Source organism: Phyllopteryx taeniolatus, chromosome 5 (assembly GCF_024500385.1).
Source record: "Phyllopteryx taeniolatus isolate TA_2022b chromosome 5, UOR_Ptae_1.2, whole genome shotgun sequence".
NCBI lineage: Eukaryota > Metazoa > Chordata > Actinopteri > Syngnathiformes > Syngnathidae > Phyllopteryx > Phyllopteryx taeniolatus.
The window spans coordinates 9,402,373-9,422,263 of record NC_084506.1 but is presented as its reverse complement, the minus strand read 5'-3'; the positions used below and the strand labels follow the sequence as shown (position 1 = coordinate 9,422,263).

General features: G+C 40.6%; 1 protein-coding gene across 2 annotated transcripts in view; it reads left to right on the top strand.

Annotated features, from left to right (window-relative positions):
* The window catches only part of mrpl23 (mitochondrial ribosomal protein L23), a 59,263-nt gene that overhangs the window by 4,862 nt on the left and 34,510 nt on the right, over nucleotides 1-19,891 (top strand). For both annotated transcript variants that reach the window (XM_061773379.1, XM_061773380.1), the window contains exon 3: nucleotides 17,410-17,492. In XM_061773379.1, coding sequence (XP_061629363.1) covers nucleotides 17,410-17,492 — 83 coding nt within the window. The remainder of the gene's footprint in view (nucleotides 1-17,409; nucleotides 17,493-19,891) is intronic.

The window sequence follows — 19,891 nt, the reverse complement described above, 5'->3', positions numbered from 1 at the left end:
TCAGTCTGTTGTTTTGATATACATTTTGTGTAACTCAGAGCTAGCATGTAATGGAATCATTTCACACTAGGCCATAATACTGTACTGTATGTTGATTTATTGGGATTTTGACATAAACTGCACTTTGTATCACGTCAATTTTCAGAGCCTTTTGGTCCTCTTTATGAGCTGTGTTGAAATGATGACTCGTGAATGGCTGACACAGGCAGTATAGTGGAATGTTAAGTCAAAATTGTTTATTTGGTTGTAAGGCTTTCTGCCAGACATCACGCTTTCGTCACTTTTAGGTGCCAATATTAATAATGTCAATGGAGTAAAGGAAAGCAAAATGTTATTGCTCATTCTCTAAAACCCATGTCCTTTGGAATATGCGATGCAGACCTCGACTTTACCCCACCTTGGAGGGTCTGGCATTTAGTGCTTTAAAGCGTTGGCCCTGTGGTTCCACCATGAGCAAAGTTGTGGTGGCCCTTTCAGGGTACTGGCCCTGTATATTTTTATGATATGATATAATACAACCAGTTTCAATGAGTATTATTTTTTCATATTTCACATCTTTCTGTTAATATTATTGCTTTTGTGTTAATTGCCTTGTATTTATTTAGGAAATTTGTACTGGCCCTGGTAAGCCAGCGTCTGTAAGGTGTGATAGCCCGACACGGTGCCATACTGCACCGTTCATGTCGGACCTTGTCCTTTTTCCTAACTGTGCATTCCAATTATACATTGTATTTGCCATTTATCGGGTACATTATGATTGTAAAAATGTAGTATAATGCAACAATTGCGAAATAAATTCACTCTTTTAGCTTATGATTTTGGGAGGTGATTACGATATACTTAATGAACATTTTTGTCAGTTGCGATTTGCACATCATATTGTACTAGGAGAGCTCCCCGCTGTTTATTCCATTTGTCTGTCCAATTTACGTCATTAAGGCATCACATCCAGCTGTCTGTCCTCATGTGGTTTTACCGATTTAATCATTCAAATCGCAAAGCGCCATATTACAATATTTCTGTATGTCATCAAAAACAAGGGAAGATTGTTGTTGTCAAGTGGATTCTGATTAACTGTGTGAGCTGAGGTTACAGAGGTTAGCAGAACTGAGAGGTCCAAAGCCTGCGCTTGGGAGAAAAATAGAAGTTTAAGGTTTTTGTCTGTAATTTGTTCATCCAGGTACTTGGCCTCCTACTGATGTAACTCTTGTCTGCTGACTTCCAAGAATTCTTGTATAATTTGTATGCGTGCGTGCGTGCGTGTGTACCAAGTGGACATAAATGTGCTTGTGTATCCTAATGATGTAAATCACTCGAACTATATATCGATAAGGTCGCTAAAATCGGTGTTAAGTCTAATAAGCACACAGTCATGCTGCTAGTGTAACCTCTGAAGTCAAACGCGGCTGATGTACAATTCAAAATATGAGCCCAATTTGAAAGAAAACACATATAGTCACACAACACACATGCATGTTTTATTGTTTTTGTATTTTAAAACAGTGGTCAACATCTTTTTATACTTGATAAACTGTTTAAAATGTACATTTTTTAAGTAGTTTTAAAATTGCATTTAAAGAAATAGTTGTTACAGTTATTAAGGTTTTATGGTGGCACTGACCATTTGAAAATCTTTCAAAATCTGAACAAACTGGAGGTTGACCAGCCTTCCAGAACAGATTTTCAAGTTTTCACTATACCCATTTTCTTGCACTTCCTGTTACAGGTCCATGGCTCATTGATATACACAAAGGATTTATTTAGATGGACAGATAGGGACACATGAAATATCACCTCCAAATTATTCATGAGTTATTATGGCAGTAAAAGCTGTTGTTTAGGGCTGTTTAGCGTTGGCAGCGTTTGTGCTGTTAAATTGTAATGCTGAACAGCTGTTAATGAGAAGTGGTAATGTTGGTGTTCTCAGGGTTTGAACACAATGTAGCCTTTGTCTCAAAAGCCGCTTTCACACATTCACAGCAAACTTGAACTTATGAGGATGTTTCCTCAAAGGAGCTGCATTTGGAAAAAAGAAATGTCTGAACTGTTCTCACCGTTCATGAAGACACGAATGAGGAAGTTTGATGTGGATGAACTTGACTGGCCTGCACAATCCTGACCTCAACCCTATAGAACAATTTTGGATGAATAAGAGTGGAGACTGAGAGCCAGGCCTTCTCTTCTGTCGGTGTGTAACTTCACAAATATGCTCTCAGACAAATTGTCAGAAAATTCCCATAGACTCACTCCTAAACCTTGTTGAAAGCCTTCCCACATGAGTTTAGGATGTTGTAGATACAAAAGGGGGACTGATGTCATATTAAACCCTATGGATTCAGAATTGGATATGACTTAAATTCATATGTGAGTCAAGGCAGGTGTGTGAATACTTTTGGCAGTATAGTGTACGTTAGCTATTAGCAGGCTACGTGTGTTATTGACTCATGGGAAAATATAAAGTCAGCTAAAATGAACCTATTTTAAACATGCATTCATACAAGAACAGGCATGTTAATGGTGGGTAATTTTTATTTATTTATTTAAAATTACAATTCAGTTGAAAACAATAGTGGAAGCTAGACCCAGGAAAGAAGGGAGTATTTTTGAGCAGCAGTATTGTTTCATGCCAAGAAAGAGTACCACAGATGGATTATTTCTCTTGGGGGTGTTGATGGAGTAGTACAGAGAAGGGCAGAAGGAGTTTCATTGTTTTTGTAGCTTTAGAGAAAGCGTACGACAGGGTACCCAGAGAGGAACTGGTACTGCATGAGGAGGTCTGGAGTGGCAGAGAAGTACTCTATGTTAGAATAGTACAGGGCATGTATGAAGGCAGCAGAGCAGTAGTGACGTGCGCTGTAGATGTAACAAGGAGTTTAAGGTGGAGAGTGGACTGTATCAGGGTTCAGCTCTGAGCCCCTTCCTTTTTGCAGTGTTGATGGATAAACTGACAGATGAGGTTAGGCTGGAATCCCTATGGACCATGATTTTCACAGATGACATTGTGATCTGTAGTGAAAGCAGGGAGCAGGTAGAGGAACATTTAGAAAAGCGGAGCCCTGCGCTGGAAAGGAGAGCAATGAAGGTTAGCCAAAGTAAGACAGAATATATGGGCATGAATGGGACAGGTGGAGTGGGAAGAGTGAGGCTACAGGGAGAAGAGATAGTGAGGGTGGAGGACATTAAATACTTAGGGGCAATAGTTTCAGAGCAATGGTGAGTGTGGTAAGGTGGTGAAAAAACAGATCCAGGCAGGTTGGAGGACACCTGAACAGGTGGAGGAAAAGTGTCTGGTGTGTTATGTGATAGAAGAGTCTCTACTAGGATAAAGAGGAGGTTTATAAGACAGTGGTGAGGCCAGCCATGATGTACGGATTAGAGACAGTGGCACTGAAGAGACAACAGGAAGCAGAGCTGGAGGTGGAAATGAAGATGAGGTTCTCTCTAGAAGTTACCAGGTTGGATAGGATTGAAATTTAGGTCATTGGAGGGACAGCCAATGTTAGATGTTTTGGAGACAAGGTTAGAGAGACTTGGACGGACTTCGATGGTTTGGACACATCCAGAGGAGAGAGAGTGAGTATATTGACAGTAGTATGATGATGATTGAGCTGCCAGGCAAGAGAGCTCGAGGAAGACCTAAGGAAGGTTGATGGATTTAGTGAGGGAACTTGGTGTTAGAGAGGAGGATGCAGAAGATAGACTTAAATGGGAAATATACAGTGTGTACGGAAAATATTCAGACACCCTTAAATTTTTCACTCTTCATCATTCAAGTCATTCAAGTTCATCCCCCCCCCTCATTAATGTATACACAGCACCCCATATTGACAGAAAAAACGGAATTTAAAATTTTTGCAGATTTATTAAAAAAGAAAAACTGAAATATCACACAGCCAGTATTCAGACCCTTTCCTGTGACACTCATTTTTAACTCTGGTGCTGTCCATTTCTTCTGATCATCCTTGATGGTTCTACACCTTCATTGGAGTCCAGCTGTGTTTGATTATACTGATTGAACTTGATTAGGAAAGCCACAAACCTGTCTATATAAGCTCACTTTGCGTGTCAGAGCAAATGTGAATCATGAGGTCAAAGGAACTGCCTGAAGAGCTCAGAGACAATTGTGGCAAGGCAAAGATCTGGCCAAGGTTAAAAAAAAAATCCACTGCTCTTAAGGTTCCTAAGAGCACAGTGGCCTCCATAATCCTTAAATGGAAGATGCTTGAGACGACCAGAACCCTTCCTAGAGCTGGCTGTCCGGCCAAACTGAGCAATCGGGGCAGAAGAGCCTTGGTGAGAGATGTAAAGAAGAACCCAAAGATCACTCTGGCTGAGCTCCAGAGATGCAGTCAGGAGATGGGAGAAAGTTCTAGAAAGTCAACCATCACTGCAGCATCTCCACCAGTCGGGGCTTCATGGCAGAGTGACCCGACGGAAGTCTGTCCTCAGTGCAAGACACATGAAAGCCCGCATGGAGTTTGCTAAAAAAAACAACTGAAGGACTCCAAGATGATGAGAAATAAGATTCTCTGGTCTGATGAGACCAAGGTATAACTTGTTGGCCTTAATTCGAAGCAGTATGTGTGGAAAAAAACCAGGCACTGCTCATCACCTGTCCAACAGTGAAGCATGGCGGTGGCAGCATCATGCTGTGGGGGTGTTTTTCAGCTGCAGGGACAGGACGACTGGTTGCAATTGAAGAAAAGATGAATGCGACCAAGTACAGGGATATCCTGGACGAAAACCTCCTCCAAAGTGCTCAGGACCTAAGACCGGGCCGAAGGTTCACCTTCCAACAAGACAATGACCCGAAGCGCACAGCTAAAATAACCAAGGAGTGGCTTCAGAACAACTCCGTGACTGTTCTTGAATGGCCCAGCCAGAGCCCTGACTTAAACCCAATTGAGCATCTCTGGAGAGACCTGAAAATGGCTGTCCACCAACATTCACCAGCCAATCTGACAGAACTGGAGAGGATCTGAAAGGAGGAATGGCAGAGGATCCACCAAATCCAGGTGTGAAAAACTTGTTGCATCATTTCCAAATAGACTCATGGCTGTATTAGCTCAAAAGGGTGCGTCTACTAAATACTCACCAAAGGGTCTGAATACTTATGGCTTTGTGATATTTCAGTTTTTCTTTTTTAATAAATCTACAAACATTTCAACAATTCCGTTTTTTTTTCTGTCAATATGGGGTGTTATGTGTACATTGAGGAAAATAAATGAACTTACTGAAAATTAAAATAATACTAATACTAATAATACTGCAAATAAATGAACTGATTTTTTCGCAAATGGCTGCAATATAACGAGTGAACATTTTAAGGGGGTCTGAATACTTTCCGTACCCAGTGTACATCTATACAATGGCGCTAGGCACGTTTGGAAAATCTTGAGCCGCCATGGTTTTATGAGGATGTAATTGCTGACGTCCTCATGGCAGCTTGCTGTTAGAGGATTTCCCAGCGGGCCTAGCGCCATTGTATAGTTGTTAAAATGCTCTTTTCAGTCAGTAAATTCCCTAATCCCATAAATAGTTGTAATAATGTGAATAATCAAGTTTGTGTGTTTATTCCCCCGCTGAAGCTTTTGTTGTCTTGTTGTGTTTAAAAAAACTAAATAAAAAAAAAAAATATTCATCTTGCACCAGGAGTAAACGGGTCATCTGGGCACATTATCTTCTCTAGCTTTCACAACGTTGTGCAAGCCGGCCAAGGTGCCAATGGTCACGTGGGAGATGGAAACTATTGCCGTAAAGCTGCAGTGTTAAAACTAAGCACTAGGGTGCGCCACAGTAATACATACATTCTAAAGAACTGATGAACCTTAGTATTAATAACGATACTGCAGTGTCAGAACTATTTACTAGGGTGCATCACAGTCTCAATACTTGCACACAATACAGGAGTTGATGAATTATAGTTTTTGTCAACCTAAATGTGATGTAAATTTATAAATCATAAGATTTAAAACTAATTGGCTTTTCTCAAACATATCTGCTGTATCTCATTTCACTGTGACGTAATTATCTATCTTTAACCATACCTATGTATAATGCACAGTATTGCGTTTTGAAGATTTTTTGGGGGGAAAAAAATCTGCAAAATACACAAGGCATTACGGTACCCGTAAATGTTTTATGCCCTTTTTATAATTTCACGATATGGAGTTTGCCTCCACTTTAAAGTTGATAACGTCACGCTTCTTTGTGGGTGTTGCTGCTTGGGCCACAAAGTTGCGCTTTGAGTGGACAGAACCTCACAACTGTTACAGGTATTTTTCACTTACACACTTTCAGTGTGAATAGTTTTGTTTCATAAGTCCCCTGAAACTTGGCTGAATGCCTTCATATTTATTTTAATGCGTACACGTTCACTTTACAAAATTATTTCTGTTAATATGTAGACTATAGTCTTTCCACTTTTGCAGAGGAATCCTTTTCCGGTTTGCTCTTCCCCTAATGTTCATGATTATTTGCAGTTTTATTAATTTTAGCTTTTTTCTCCTATTTTTGTCCTTCGTGTGTTCAGTCATCTTTTTTTTATTTAAATTCATTTGCAAATAATCTTAAACCTGGTTCTCTTGTGTACTTTTTGTGCCAGACAACTGATTGTCCTACCAAAGAGATGCATTTCTTTGTCATAGGATTGTTCTTAAAGCTTTGTGCTGTTAGCATTTCCCATTTGCTCTTGAAGGAACATCCTCAAATTTCTAGGTTTCTTCAACTTATTACCCTCACCTGGCATGGGAAAAGACACATACACACAGCACAGAAATACAACGCCGAACAGTATGTTCAATCTACTTCTCGATCACGTTTTATGCAACTATGCTGACTAATAACTATGAAACCAGATCGTGCTGTGGTTTCTCACTGTAATCTGACTTGAGAAAACTGAGCCTTCCTCACAGCCGCTACCATTGTCTGGCAGCTGTATAGTACTGTACCTGTTTGATCAAACGATGCTGCTGTTACCGTGGTGATCACTCTGTTTGTGTCTTCAACTTCACAAATGCATGACTGAAGTGGAAAACACTTTTCACCATAGTTAACCTGTATGCATGTCATAATGGTTATCTGAGCAGGTTGATTAACAAATGTAATGACTACTTCGTGCTGACTTGTCTTTCTGCATGCCGTCACGCCTTTTCAGATCTTTTCAATACGGATGAGCTAGTTTGCTGAATTTGTTTTGGTCCCGACAGTAAACACATTCACTGCCATTATAATGAGGCGTGTTGGCCGACAAATACAAACGTAACACAGCAAAATGGTGCACGCCCACAAAAAGTGTAGTTCGCTACATTCCTGAAGAAATACTACCCTTTATTAATACAGTCGAGAAGCCAACATTTTGAGAAATGAAGCAACACGAACTATTTGCAAATAAACTAATAATACAATTCCCTGATGAATTAAGATAATAATATTTTAGAAGCAAAATAGGGTTCCTCCACTTTCTGGTCTGTGTCAAGGTCTGATTTGTAAACGCATTAATGGAACTTCAAACTTAAACGAGTGAAAGCTTACTTGAGAAAAATCGAATAAAATTGGAAATAGTATTTTTGTGAAAACAAAAAAGGCTATGTTTATTTTAAGGCCATATCGCCCAGCCCTTCTATTCCGACTGGTTGGTGGGTCCTCTCTTTGTTGCGTGTGTAACATTTCATACACAGAAGCGAATTTGTAAACACATAAATATAACCACCGCTTTTTTTCCGTGTAGTTTTACTGCATAGACAAGGCAGCAATAGATGAAATTAAAATGTAATGCTAATTTTGAGACATGTTAAAGAACTGCCAACTCAACTCATGTCCTTTGTTTATGAGGAAGTATTCCTGTACTTGTTGCCACCGGTATACTTGTCTTTGTGTTCATGTTGTACTTGATGGCAAACATTTTAAAGCCCTTTGACATATATGAGGAGTGCATCTTGGGCAGCTTGGCTTGCTTTAAACTTGCCAAGATAAATGACCATGTCTGTATTGTGACTTCTAGTGTCCACTCTTTGATCTAGTTCTGTTCTTTTGTCAGAGCAAACCCCAAACAATAAATCTAATCCTTCACACGCTGCTCTTATATTCACAATTTCTCAGCTGTCTTTTCTCTCGACAAGTCTCAGGTTCGTCATTGGTTGGCCCTCTAGACAAAGTTTGCGATTATCATGCTGATACTTAATGTTGAGCAATTTCTGTGGACGTATTGTCCGGTAGAGGCGATTGTTGTGGTAGTGAGTGCGCTGGTCTCCACCCAAACCTGACAACAGGGCATACTAACAGTGAGTGCCGGCTTTATTTGGCCTTTCATCTGTGCAGGAAGGAACTCTCCTGTTTCATTCTTAACTCTAAACCACTGTGATGTGATTAACTTTAATATTACAGTGTGTGTGCATTTTTGGTACATGTATGTATTGTACATAATGATGTATGCATGCAGGTATGTTTAGAGTTGCTAGCAAAATTAAATCTTTGCAACCCACACAAACACAGGCAGAACATGCCTAGATTCGAAGGCCCAACCTCAGAGCTGTGCTAGCCATTCGTACACCATGCCGACCCACTGTATAAATACTTTTGTAAATTAGGCGTTTTCTACACTTTGATCTCTCTACACTACAATTGCTGACCAAGCGTTTCAGATTTAAAAAAAAAAACCCAAACAAACACACATTTAGTGCCTATATCTGATTTTTACAGTGACACACATCATATACACAACCCGCATGACCTGAAAATCCAGGTAGACAACTACACAAGTGTCGACATTGCCCAGTGACACTAAGAAGTAAGCAATAATAAATAGTAATGAAAATATTAAATTATCCATGTCCTGGGGTAAATCTACAGAGATGCACTATATTGCCAATAGTATTCACTCACCTGCCTTGAGTCGCACATGATTTTAAGTGATATCCCATTCTAAATCCATATGGTTTAATCTGATGTTGGTCTCCTCTTTGCAGCTATAACAGCTTGAACTCTTGTGGGAAGGTTTACAACAAGGTCTAGGAGTGAGTTTCGCCATTCTTCCGGCAGCATATTTGTGAGGTCAGACACTGATCTTGGATGAGAAGGCCCGGCCGGCTCACTGACCACACGAAATCTACCCAAAGGTGTTCTGTCAGGTTGAGGGCAGGACTGTGTGCAGGCCAGTCAAGTTCATCCATACCAAATTCACTCATCCATGTCTCATACATGAAAAATCGTTGGCGTTGCTGTCATCGCCGTCGTCATAGGCTGTTTCGTACTCCTTCAACGCTGACAGCTAGCGGTAACTGTGCTTTTCCTCCGTTACAATGATCTCAATGTTGCTCGCTACTTTTATGTATCAGTTATTGCTTATTCATCAACTATTTCACGCGCGAGAGCAGGACTTCGACTTCCGCATTGGCCGCCGTTTTGAATTTAAGCGCTAGTGACGTTATGCTCTAATTAACCAATCAAACGACACATAAAAGTCACATGACTTCCCGGACATGGGTATTAACACTAGATAAGATAGCCCGGCTGATTGTCGTGCCTACATGACGGCCATGCTGGGAAGGTCGTCGTTACTATGAAGGCAACGGCGCGCTACGCTTGGTTACATTTAGACGAACAAAAACAGCATCCTTCATGTATTGTAGTATTTGTCTGGCTGGCACTGTCTGCCCAAACGTGGATATTACCGCTCACTTGAGAAAACACCGCGGAGTAAATTGCAAATGCTTATTTTTTTTATTTTGTTTGTGCTATTTGCTCAGTACTTGAGTAATTATTTCACTGTGTACTTTTTACTCTTACGCAAGTATTTTTTTGGAGGACTACTTTTTACTTTTACTTGAGTCACATTATTGTAAAGTAACAGTACTCTTACTTGAGTGCAATGTTTGAGATAATTGTTTTTGGCAATAAAGAAAAGAGAATTGCTATTAGTAAATACCTGGAGTCACTCTTTAAAAACCAAAGACCAAGTCCGAAACCTCGATGTTCTGATAGATTCCGACCTGACTTTCAACAGTCATATCAAATCAATTACTAAAACTGCGTTTCACCATCTGGAGAACATATCCAGAGTGAAGGCTTGCATGTGTCAAGCGGACAAGGAGAAGCTCATCCATGCTTTTATCTCAAGTAGACTTGACTACTGTAATGGTCTTCTGACTGGACTCCCTAAAAAGAGCATATATTTTAAAGTTCTGCTACTGGTCTATAAATCACTAAACGGTTTAAGTCCTGAATACATGAATGAAATGCTAATGGGATATGAACCCAGTAGGGCTCTGAGATCGACAGACTCAGGTCAAATAGTGGAGCACAGAGTCCAAAGCAAACATGGTGAAGCAGCATCTTTAGCTATTATGCTGCACACAAATGGAAGAAGTTGCCAACAGAAGTGAGGTCAGCCCCAAGTGTGCGTGTTTCTAAGTCCAGGTTAAAAACGCTACTTTTTTCGCATGCTTTTTAGAGCATTTCCACTTTTTATGACATTTCTTGCACTGTATGCTGTTTTAATTGTATTTTTATTGATTATTATTATTTTTAAAATAATTTTCCCCTCTTTGTTTTAAATGTTTATAAGTGTTTTTTCTTTGTTTTTAAATGCTTTTAATCATGTAAAGCACATTGAGTTACCTTGTGTATGAAATGCGCTATATAAATACATTTGCTTTGCTAAAGAGGAGGATGCTATTCATGTGGCACAGCTTGAAGCAGGCATCAGGTCCAGGAGGAGTTGGGCCTGGTTCAAGTTGGAGGCCAAAACAGAAAGGCAAAGAAATGAGGCAAATTTAATTTGAATCTTAAATTTGTACATCAACATGTACTTGAGCGGCGTGAATACATGTTTTTATGCGTGAAGAAAATGTGTTTGATTTTGCCTTATTGTACTCTTCAGAGTCTTCCAGATTGCTTAATTTGTGTTAAAATAGAAATAATTCTCTGCGGGGGCCCGGGGAATCCCCCCAGACCCCCCATAATGTATTTTATTTTATTTTCTGGTCACCTTTTTCATGTCTTTGGTGTTTGCATGTCTGATGTCTTTATAACCTTGCCTTTTGCACCTGTGCACAGACATGTTGGAACAGGAAGGGGTAATCCCCAAACTGTTTGACTGTCCAAAATCTGTTGGTGTGTTGAAGCATTCATCGTTCGTTTCAATGGAGCTCAGGGGCTAATATTTTAGACATTTCCAACTTTGTGGGAACAGTTTGGAGATGGCCCCTTCCTGTTCCAACATCAAGGTTAATGGATGAGAGACTTTGATGTGAATGAATTTGACTCGCCTGCACAATTCTGACCTCAACCCGAAAGAACACTTTGGGATGAATTAGAGTGGAGACTGAGAGCCAGACATTCTCATCAAACATCAGTGTGTAACCTCACAAATATGCTCCTGGAAGAATGGTCATAAATTCCCATACACACACTTCTAAACCTTGTGAAAAGTCTTCCCACAAGAGTTTAAGATGTTATAACTGTAGAGGGTGGACCGATGTCAATTTAAACCCTGTGGATTAAGAATGGGATGTCACTTAATTTCAATCCGAGTTAAGGTAGGTGAGAGAATACTTTTGACAATATAGTTAGTGTAAGTTCAGTAATGGTTGGCTTCACCTTGGCAAGTACTACTACACATTTTTGCAATAAAGTTTTTCTTATTTTTTTTATGTCTACTATCCTCAAAGGATCGCTCGCAGATACATTATGTTTGAGTATCTCAAAGGCTTTCTCCAATTTGGTGACACCAAAAGGCTCAGAATTTTGTTGTTGTTATGAAGAGTGGGGAACCGCATGAACACACACAGACGTGTGTGTATTGACCTCCGCTGAACCCCTGAGATTGACTCACTCAACCCTTTGGGTTTGATCGAACCCAGGTTAAAAATCACTGTGCTGCCGGCCGCCGTTGGCAATTTCATTTTCTTGTTTCATGGTATCGCTATACTGTAAGTGTTCACACACACACATTATTGTTCATTGAAAATATTCTGTCTCTGACAGATTCTTGGCAAAGTACGGCTCGCGGGACACATCTGGTGCATCCGTAGTCTCTGACCGGCCCTTGCACCGTGTTTCTGAAGTAACAAAACAAAACAACGTAAAATATACTGTACGTTTATTTTGTTGTGCACGCATGTGGACAGTACAAGCAAGAGCTACAACAGGTTATGTTAACTGACCTTTGTCCTGTTTTGTACTTTCCGGGCTGTAGGTACCCTTTCACCTACCTTGTGCTTTCAGAACACAGGTGTAATGAGACCGTTCTATACTACTTGGAAGTGATACTCTTAATCTTGTTGGCTCAATGTGAGTAAGTCCACCTTTTATAAACACCCAAAAGCTTGAAAGGTCACAGCGGTGGATGAATTTCATCTGGGATTGTCTGTAAGAAGAATGCAGGTTAATCTGTATGCATGACAGAATAGGGGGACAAACACAAACAATCTGCTATAATGCCCCAAATACTGTCAAATAATGTCACAGAGGCATCATGTTTATCCAGTTTCCGTCTGTATTTAATCAATGAGCTGTGTATATTTAGGCTTTAGACGATCAGAATTTTTGGGACCGATCAACGAGTTTAAAAACAAAACAAAACGATAACTGATCACCAGTCCGATCACAAGATGGAGCAATGTGTCTATTTAAATGACTTGTTCATTTACTGTATATACTTGTGTACTTAATTGCTCAAAAAACGATATTTACAATAAGTAATGTATCTTGGTTCTATTTCATCTATTTGTGACAGAACAAATGAATGGTCTTCTATTAGATGGCAGGAAATACATACAGTAATGAATGTGTCCACTTTTTGTGACATTTTTGTTTGTTGGTGTGCCGTGAGATTTTTCAATTGTAAAGTATGTGCCTGGGCTCCATAAAGGTTGGAAATCACTGCTCTGGTCACATCATGTATTTTAATCAGTCAGGTCAAACCAACATTACAACATGACAGAAATAATGGGTGCTAACTTACTTTAATTATTGTCATTAAATTACTTCACACACACCAAAACCTTAGAGCATGATTCAACAGAACGCCTGCATGTTCACTTACAACTGTTAGTGCTAGCACTAGCTTGCTAGGCTACATAATCTTTTGTTACCTGCTTGCGAGCGGTATCGTATTAAAAGTACGGGAACATACATCAAGCAAGCCTTACACGAACGTCCTCTCCCGAGCACCGGTGACCACCAACACACGTTTTCCCCATTTTGTTCTTATAAACACACGGCACGATCCATTATTGTTGTCGTCGCCATGGTAATGAGTGTTTCCGGTCGCGTTTGGTTTGACAAGATAAAGCCAAATGATCATGAAAAAAGTGATGTTTTGGGGCTGTCGCTGGGTAACAAAAGTTCTATTTTGGGTTAATATGACCATATGACATATTCTCAATCCTCTTCCGGATCATCCAAAATGCTCTCTAGCAAACTTCAGACGGGCCTGGACATGCACTGGCTTAAGCAGAGGGACACGTCTGGCACTGCAGGATTTGAGTCCCTGGCGGCGTAGTGTTTACTGATGGTAGCCTTTGTTACTTTGGTTCCAGCTCTCTGCGGGTCTTTCACTCGGTCCCCCCGTGTGGTTCTTGGATTATTTTCTCAGCGTACTTGTGATCATTTTGACCCCACGGGGTAAGATCTTGCGTGGAGCCCCAGATCCAGGGAGATTATCAGTGGTCTTGTATGTCTTCCATTTTCTAATAATTGCTCCCACAGTTGATTTCTTCACACCAAGCTGCTTACCTATTGCAGATTCAGTCTTCCCAGCCTGGTGCTGTCCAATTTTGTTTCTGGTGTCCTTAGACGGCTCTTTGGTCTTGGCCATAGTGGAGTTTGGAGTGTGACTGTTTGAGGTTGGGGACAGGTGTCTTTTATACTGATCACGAGTTCAAACAGGTGCCATTAATACAGGAGAGTGGAGGACAGAGGAGCCTCTTAAAGAGGTTACAGGTCTGTGAGAGCCAGAAATGTTACTTGTTTTTAGGTGACCAAATACTAATTTTACACCACAATTTGCTCATAAAATCTTTACAAATCAGACTGATTTTCTGGATTAGTTATTTATTCTCATTTTGTCTCTCGTAGGTGAGGTATACCTATGATGAAATTTACAGGCCTCTCTCATCTTTTTAAGTGGGAGAACTTGCACAATTGGTGGCTGACTACTCCCCCCCCCCAACTGTAACTGCTGTATGACCGCGAGTGTTAAAATATTCCTGAACCATGTGCTTAAAATAAGTATTGGTTTTATGATTGCGACAAACCCAAATCTGAACAAATGGAGATGAACACGCATCCTGCAACATGTTCACTGTACATGTCTAATACTCTCATGTCTGTACATTGACAAGTAATAAGAAATAAACTCCTACATGGAACTATTAGTGGAATAATAGTAAAAGCAGAAAGGATTTAGAACATGCCGCTATTCCTCAGTATTAGTATTCCCCATGCTAATGAACTACAGGAGACCTTGCAGCCCCCAAGCTACTTTCCTCTATTCCGTCCCCTGCTTTCTAGGAAAACAAATCACTCATCTGCAGTCACTCTTTCCTCCTCTTGCTATCCGGTGCCACCAGTCATTATGCTTTGTTTCACTGAGTTTGGTGGTTGGGGGTGCATATGAAGCATAGAGGTTTTAAAATGTATTTATTAAAAAAAAAATGTTTTGTCGTAATTCTGCCAAGGAGGTTATTTATGTCGGGCTGGGCATTGTTAAGAAGGATTTGATTAGATTTTGATTCTTTAGGTTGCAATTCGATTTGATATCAATTGTTTGGGATGCAGTTTGATTCGATTGATTATTGATTTCAGTGGTCTGTCAGTGATTCACTAAGAAGTAGAAATATACAAATAATTAAGAGTAAGTTTGACAATTTTGAAACATTTATTTTTCATGCCATATGTTGTCACGTCACAACCTCTTGTTGTTATTAAACCTCTCCTGTTCAGCTGCATGGTCATACAGAATGGTGGATCTATATGCCTCTTGTGATGGAACAGGTTTGCTGTGCAGCAGGGGAGGTTGAAATACTTCCTCTGCTTAGTGCTATTATTTTTGTAATCATTCTGATGTTTATTGAAAATGCGCCCGGACAGAAAAGGGTTTTAGGGGATAGACCTTGGGACAGAACGGACAAAGGGGGAATAGGGGTGCGAACCACAACATAATAATAGTTAGACCTTCTAGATATTTGACCACAAATAATGTCACAAAGTCAAATCGTGGTCTTATTTGTGGACGGTGAGGACAAGACAGGACAGAATGTGGGAAATGAGCAAGGCAGTGCTACTGATGAGTGGCGTGGTGGGATGCTTTTCTAGTGTCTCAACACCTGTAAGAACCTGTGAGTCGATATCGTAATACAACCTGTGTTATTATTAGGGGTCCCAGCTCAAGCAATTTAAGCCTATAGTGTGTCAAGGGAACTTATTAGTGAATGAATCACATGCTTGGTAGTCAACTGGTGTACGGAGTTGCTGAGCTGGCACATTGAGGAAGGGTGGGCCCTGCTCCCTCCACCCCGCAAGAAGGGGTGGAGGGAGGGGCAAGCCACTAAGCCCATCCCGTGGGAGACCCAGCCAGGGGGACGCCAACCACTCCCCAGTACACCGGGCGGTCTCCCAGCCCAAATGAAGCGCCCCGACCAGTTGCAAAGAGCGGGTTAAGGGTACCGGACCAACACCCCCCCACGCCCAATCTCCCCCACCCTCCACTCAGTGCGCCCCAACGCCCCTGGAGAGCATGGTGGTCCCAGCCACCATCAGGGCCCAGCGCAGGAGCCAGCTGCCACCCAAAAAGGTCACAGCCTGCCAAAAGCGACCCCATGTCATGTGACAATTTTTAAGCAATAAAACATCTGTAAAAAAAAAAATAATAATGTGCGCATAACTTAATTGTGCACATGGAGTACAAAAGTAGAAAGCGTGACAGTTGTGTATAATCACTAAAAAGATAAAGTGCATATAAACTTAATCTTTTTTCTTCTTGGAATTTGTAATAAAAATGTGCACAATAACTTTTTTTGTGCATATGGAGTACAAAAGTATACACATATTGAAAAGGTGAAGTGCATATATGATTCAACAATATTTCTTTACTTTTGAGGGTAAGAGTTACTATTATTATTTGCAGGGTTTTTAAGTAATACCTAATTAAGTAGCATGTTTTGCGGCATTGGGACAATTGCCAGTACTTTCTCCGTCAAACCCCATTCATTCATTTATTGCCTCTGTCAACAAGTTCGCTGGACTTATAGGGTTACCCAAAATTACCCCAAACGTCAGATTTAAATGTAGAAGTCACTTGCTTCATGCTGACATATAGTGCAAGCACCGCAGATAGAAAAGGCCATACCTTCATTTCTCATGTATAATACGCATTCCCCCCACCCACAAAATTCATCAAAAGTCGATAGAGCGCCAAAAAATCTTTGATATTCTATCAACATATACAACAAATATTTGGGATTTTTTTTTTTTTCTCTGATTTTCAGAGGTTGAAGTGGGCATAGGTAGAGATGGCCAAATAAATGTGGGTGACGATTGGTCACAGCTTTGTGACTGTTAATCTTTTTCCACAATGAGCGTCTGTGGAGAGGAAAACACTTATCACAAGCAGAATACTATATAAAATATGGACTTCATGTTTTGAGCATATAGATAGTAGCAAGTCGATTATGTGCATTATACTTGGGTAGGTTTTCCTGATTTTGGGTGTCAATTTTGGGGGTGCACATTATAAAGCATATTTTACATTTTTCCCTCACCTAATATTTTCCAACAGTTTAAGAACTTGTGTTGTACCCTTGTGAAATTCAGGCATACACATTATCCCACTAAATCAAAGAAGTGTATGATGTGATAGAAGACGCCATATCCGAGGTACTTATGTTAGACCACGGAGTCACTATAAAGCACTTTGTCAGACGCATTTGGGAAGTGCTCTCTACCTGGCTAATCCAATTCGCTAAATTGATGAGCAGTTAAAAGCCTTTCTTCCTCTGGTCAAAGCAGTACGTTTCAAATGCTGCCCAGTGGGCTAACTCGAGTGTGAATGGTTCAGCAGATTGGCTGGTGCCAGGCCTGCTTCCTGTATTGGGTTTCACTGCACTCGATCAATACATGCAGAGAGCTAATTGGGCAAAGACCGACACTCATTTCTATTCTCCTGGCTTTTTATGCTGCAAAGGGATCAAATCTAAATTATAGAATATGTTTGATGTAGCACCTTCTTTTCAGTACTAGATTTAAAGGAAATGTCACTGACTTAATTATGTCTATCCAGAAACATCATAAATGAAATGCTTAAACACTGCTCAAAATGCCTTATAAAACCTCTGTTTTCTTCTCGCTCTCTTCCGGAACCTACCTATGGGGGTTTCTCCCCTCTGTTGGGCTGGCATGTGTGAGCAGGATGACAAAGTATGATGTCAAAAACTACCTGGAGAAGATATATAATGTTCCAGTGGGAGACGTCCGCACCAGGATACAGTTTGGTGAGTGTTTCTTTCACTGTCGAAACCTAATACAGCCTAGAGATTTACTGTCTAGAGCTGAAGAATAACTCTTTAAGTATGTACTGATTGTTCAGAGTCTTCTAAAAAAGGTAAGTGATACAGTGGGGCAAAAGGTATTTAGTGCAAGTTCTCCCACTTCAAAAGATGAGAGAGGTTTTCACTCAAAATCCCATGATACATGGGCCCATTCATTCTTTCCTTTACACGGATCAGTCGTCCTGGACCCTTTGCAGAAAAACAGCCCCAAAGCATGATGTTTCCACCCCCATGCTCCACAGTACGTATGGTGTTCTTTGGATGCAACTCGACATTCTTTCTCCTCCAAACACGACAAGTTGATTTTTTTACCCAAAAGTTCTATTTTGGTTTCATCTGACCATATGCCATTCTGCCAATCCTCTTCTGGATTATCCAAATGCTCTCGAGCAAACTTCAGACGGGCCTGGACATGTACTGGTCTGCAATTTGGTTTCTGGTGCCCTTTGACAGCTCTTTGGTCGTGGCCATAGTGGAGTTTGGAGTGTGACTGTTTGAGGGTGTGGACAGGTGTCTTTTATACTGATGAGTTCAAACAGGTCCCATTACTACAGATAATGAGTTGAGGACAGAGGAGCCTCTTAAAGAAGAAGTTACAGGTCTGTGAGAGCCAGAAATCTTGCTAGTTTGTAGGTGACGAAAAACTCATTTTCCACCATAATTTGCTAATAAATTCTTTCAAAAATTTTTTTTTTTCTCATTTTGTCTACCTATGATGAAAATTACAGGCCTCTCTCATCTTTTTAAGTGGGAGAACTTGCACAATTGGTGGCTGACTAAATACTTTTTTGCCCCACTGGATAGAGCTGCATGATTATGTCCAAAATAATAATCGCGACTATTTTAATCAATATTGTAATAACGATTATTAGGGTTAGGGAAAAGTCTTTTTTATTTTTATTTAATTAAGAAATCAGTGGGCAGCACGGTGGACGAATTGTTAGCACATCTGCCTCACAGTTCTGAGGACCCGGGTTCAATCCCCGGCCCCGCCTGTGTGGAGTTTGCATGTTCTCCCCGTGCCTGCGTGGGGGGCTTTTCTCCGGGCACTCCGCTTTCCTCCCACATCCCAAAAACATGCATTCATTGGAGACTCTAAAATTGCCCGTAGGTGTGACTGTGAGTGCGAATGGTTGTTTGTTTGTATGTGCCCTGCGATTGGCTGACAACCAGTTCAGGGTGTACCCCGCCTCCTGCCCGATGACAGCTGGGATAGGCTCCGGCACGCCCGCGACCCGCGTGAGGAGAAGCGGCTCAGAAAATGGATGGATGGATGGATGGATGGATTATTTTTGCGTTTCTTGAGTTGTGAGAAAGAATATGAGTTATGAGCTGTAACTATGGTGGCAGCAAACATCACAGCAAGCAGGAGTTTGACAGATAAGGAATAATTGTTCCAAAAAAAAAAAAAGGGCGAAGTGCTTGCTTCAAGCAGATTATTTCCCCTTCCAGTTGAAGTTTACTGTCAAACTAAACTGAGAATTCCACATTGTCTTTAACCACTCCACCTTAGCTTCATCTCAGGAAAGTCCACTATCTTAATTGTAACACTCAATGCAAAACGCCATCGAAGATCTAGCAAACTAGCGTCGATGCCGAAGTAATTATAAATCTTCGAACACCGTACATTTGAACACAAGCAATAGATACACATGCAGACAATGCATACAATACTCACAGGCATATAGTCTTTATCCTCTGCTAATATGAAAAAGGAAGAATGGTATTGCAGCTTCGTGACGGTTATCTCTGTTTCGTAATCCAAAACCTATTTTTAGTAAGTCTGTGCATTACACTGCCCCCTGGTGGACAAGGTGCCCACACCAGAAAGAGCAGCACAATGCCCTTTGGGTTGTTGTACAAACTTTTTAATACTTTACATTAAATCTATTAAATAATGTTATTCCACTCTATTCAATTATGTTGTTACTATATGTTGTTATCAAGTAGAGTGCTATTTTTCTAATCAAATAGCATGTTACAAAGATTTTTCTTGGGATGCTGGAACAGATTCTTTCATTTAAATGGGACAAGGTGCCTTGAGATACAGACAAATGTTTTGCGTTACAAGCAAGGCCACAGAGCAAATTAATCTTGTAAATCAAGGCACCACTCTACACACACAGTTTGAAAACAACATGCAGGCCTTTATAATGATCTTCCCATTGACATGCTCCAGCCAGATTGTATTCTTGCAGAAAGTTGCTGTTGTGGTTTGCTTAGCTGTCTTTCCAGCTTCCAACTTACACAGACTGCCGCTGATCTCACAGTCTGCTAGTTGGACTCCAGCCTCAAGATATCCCAAGGACAAACTTTATGCTTTACACACAAACACAGTTTAT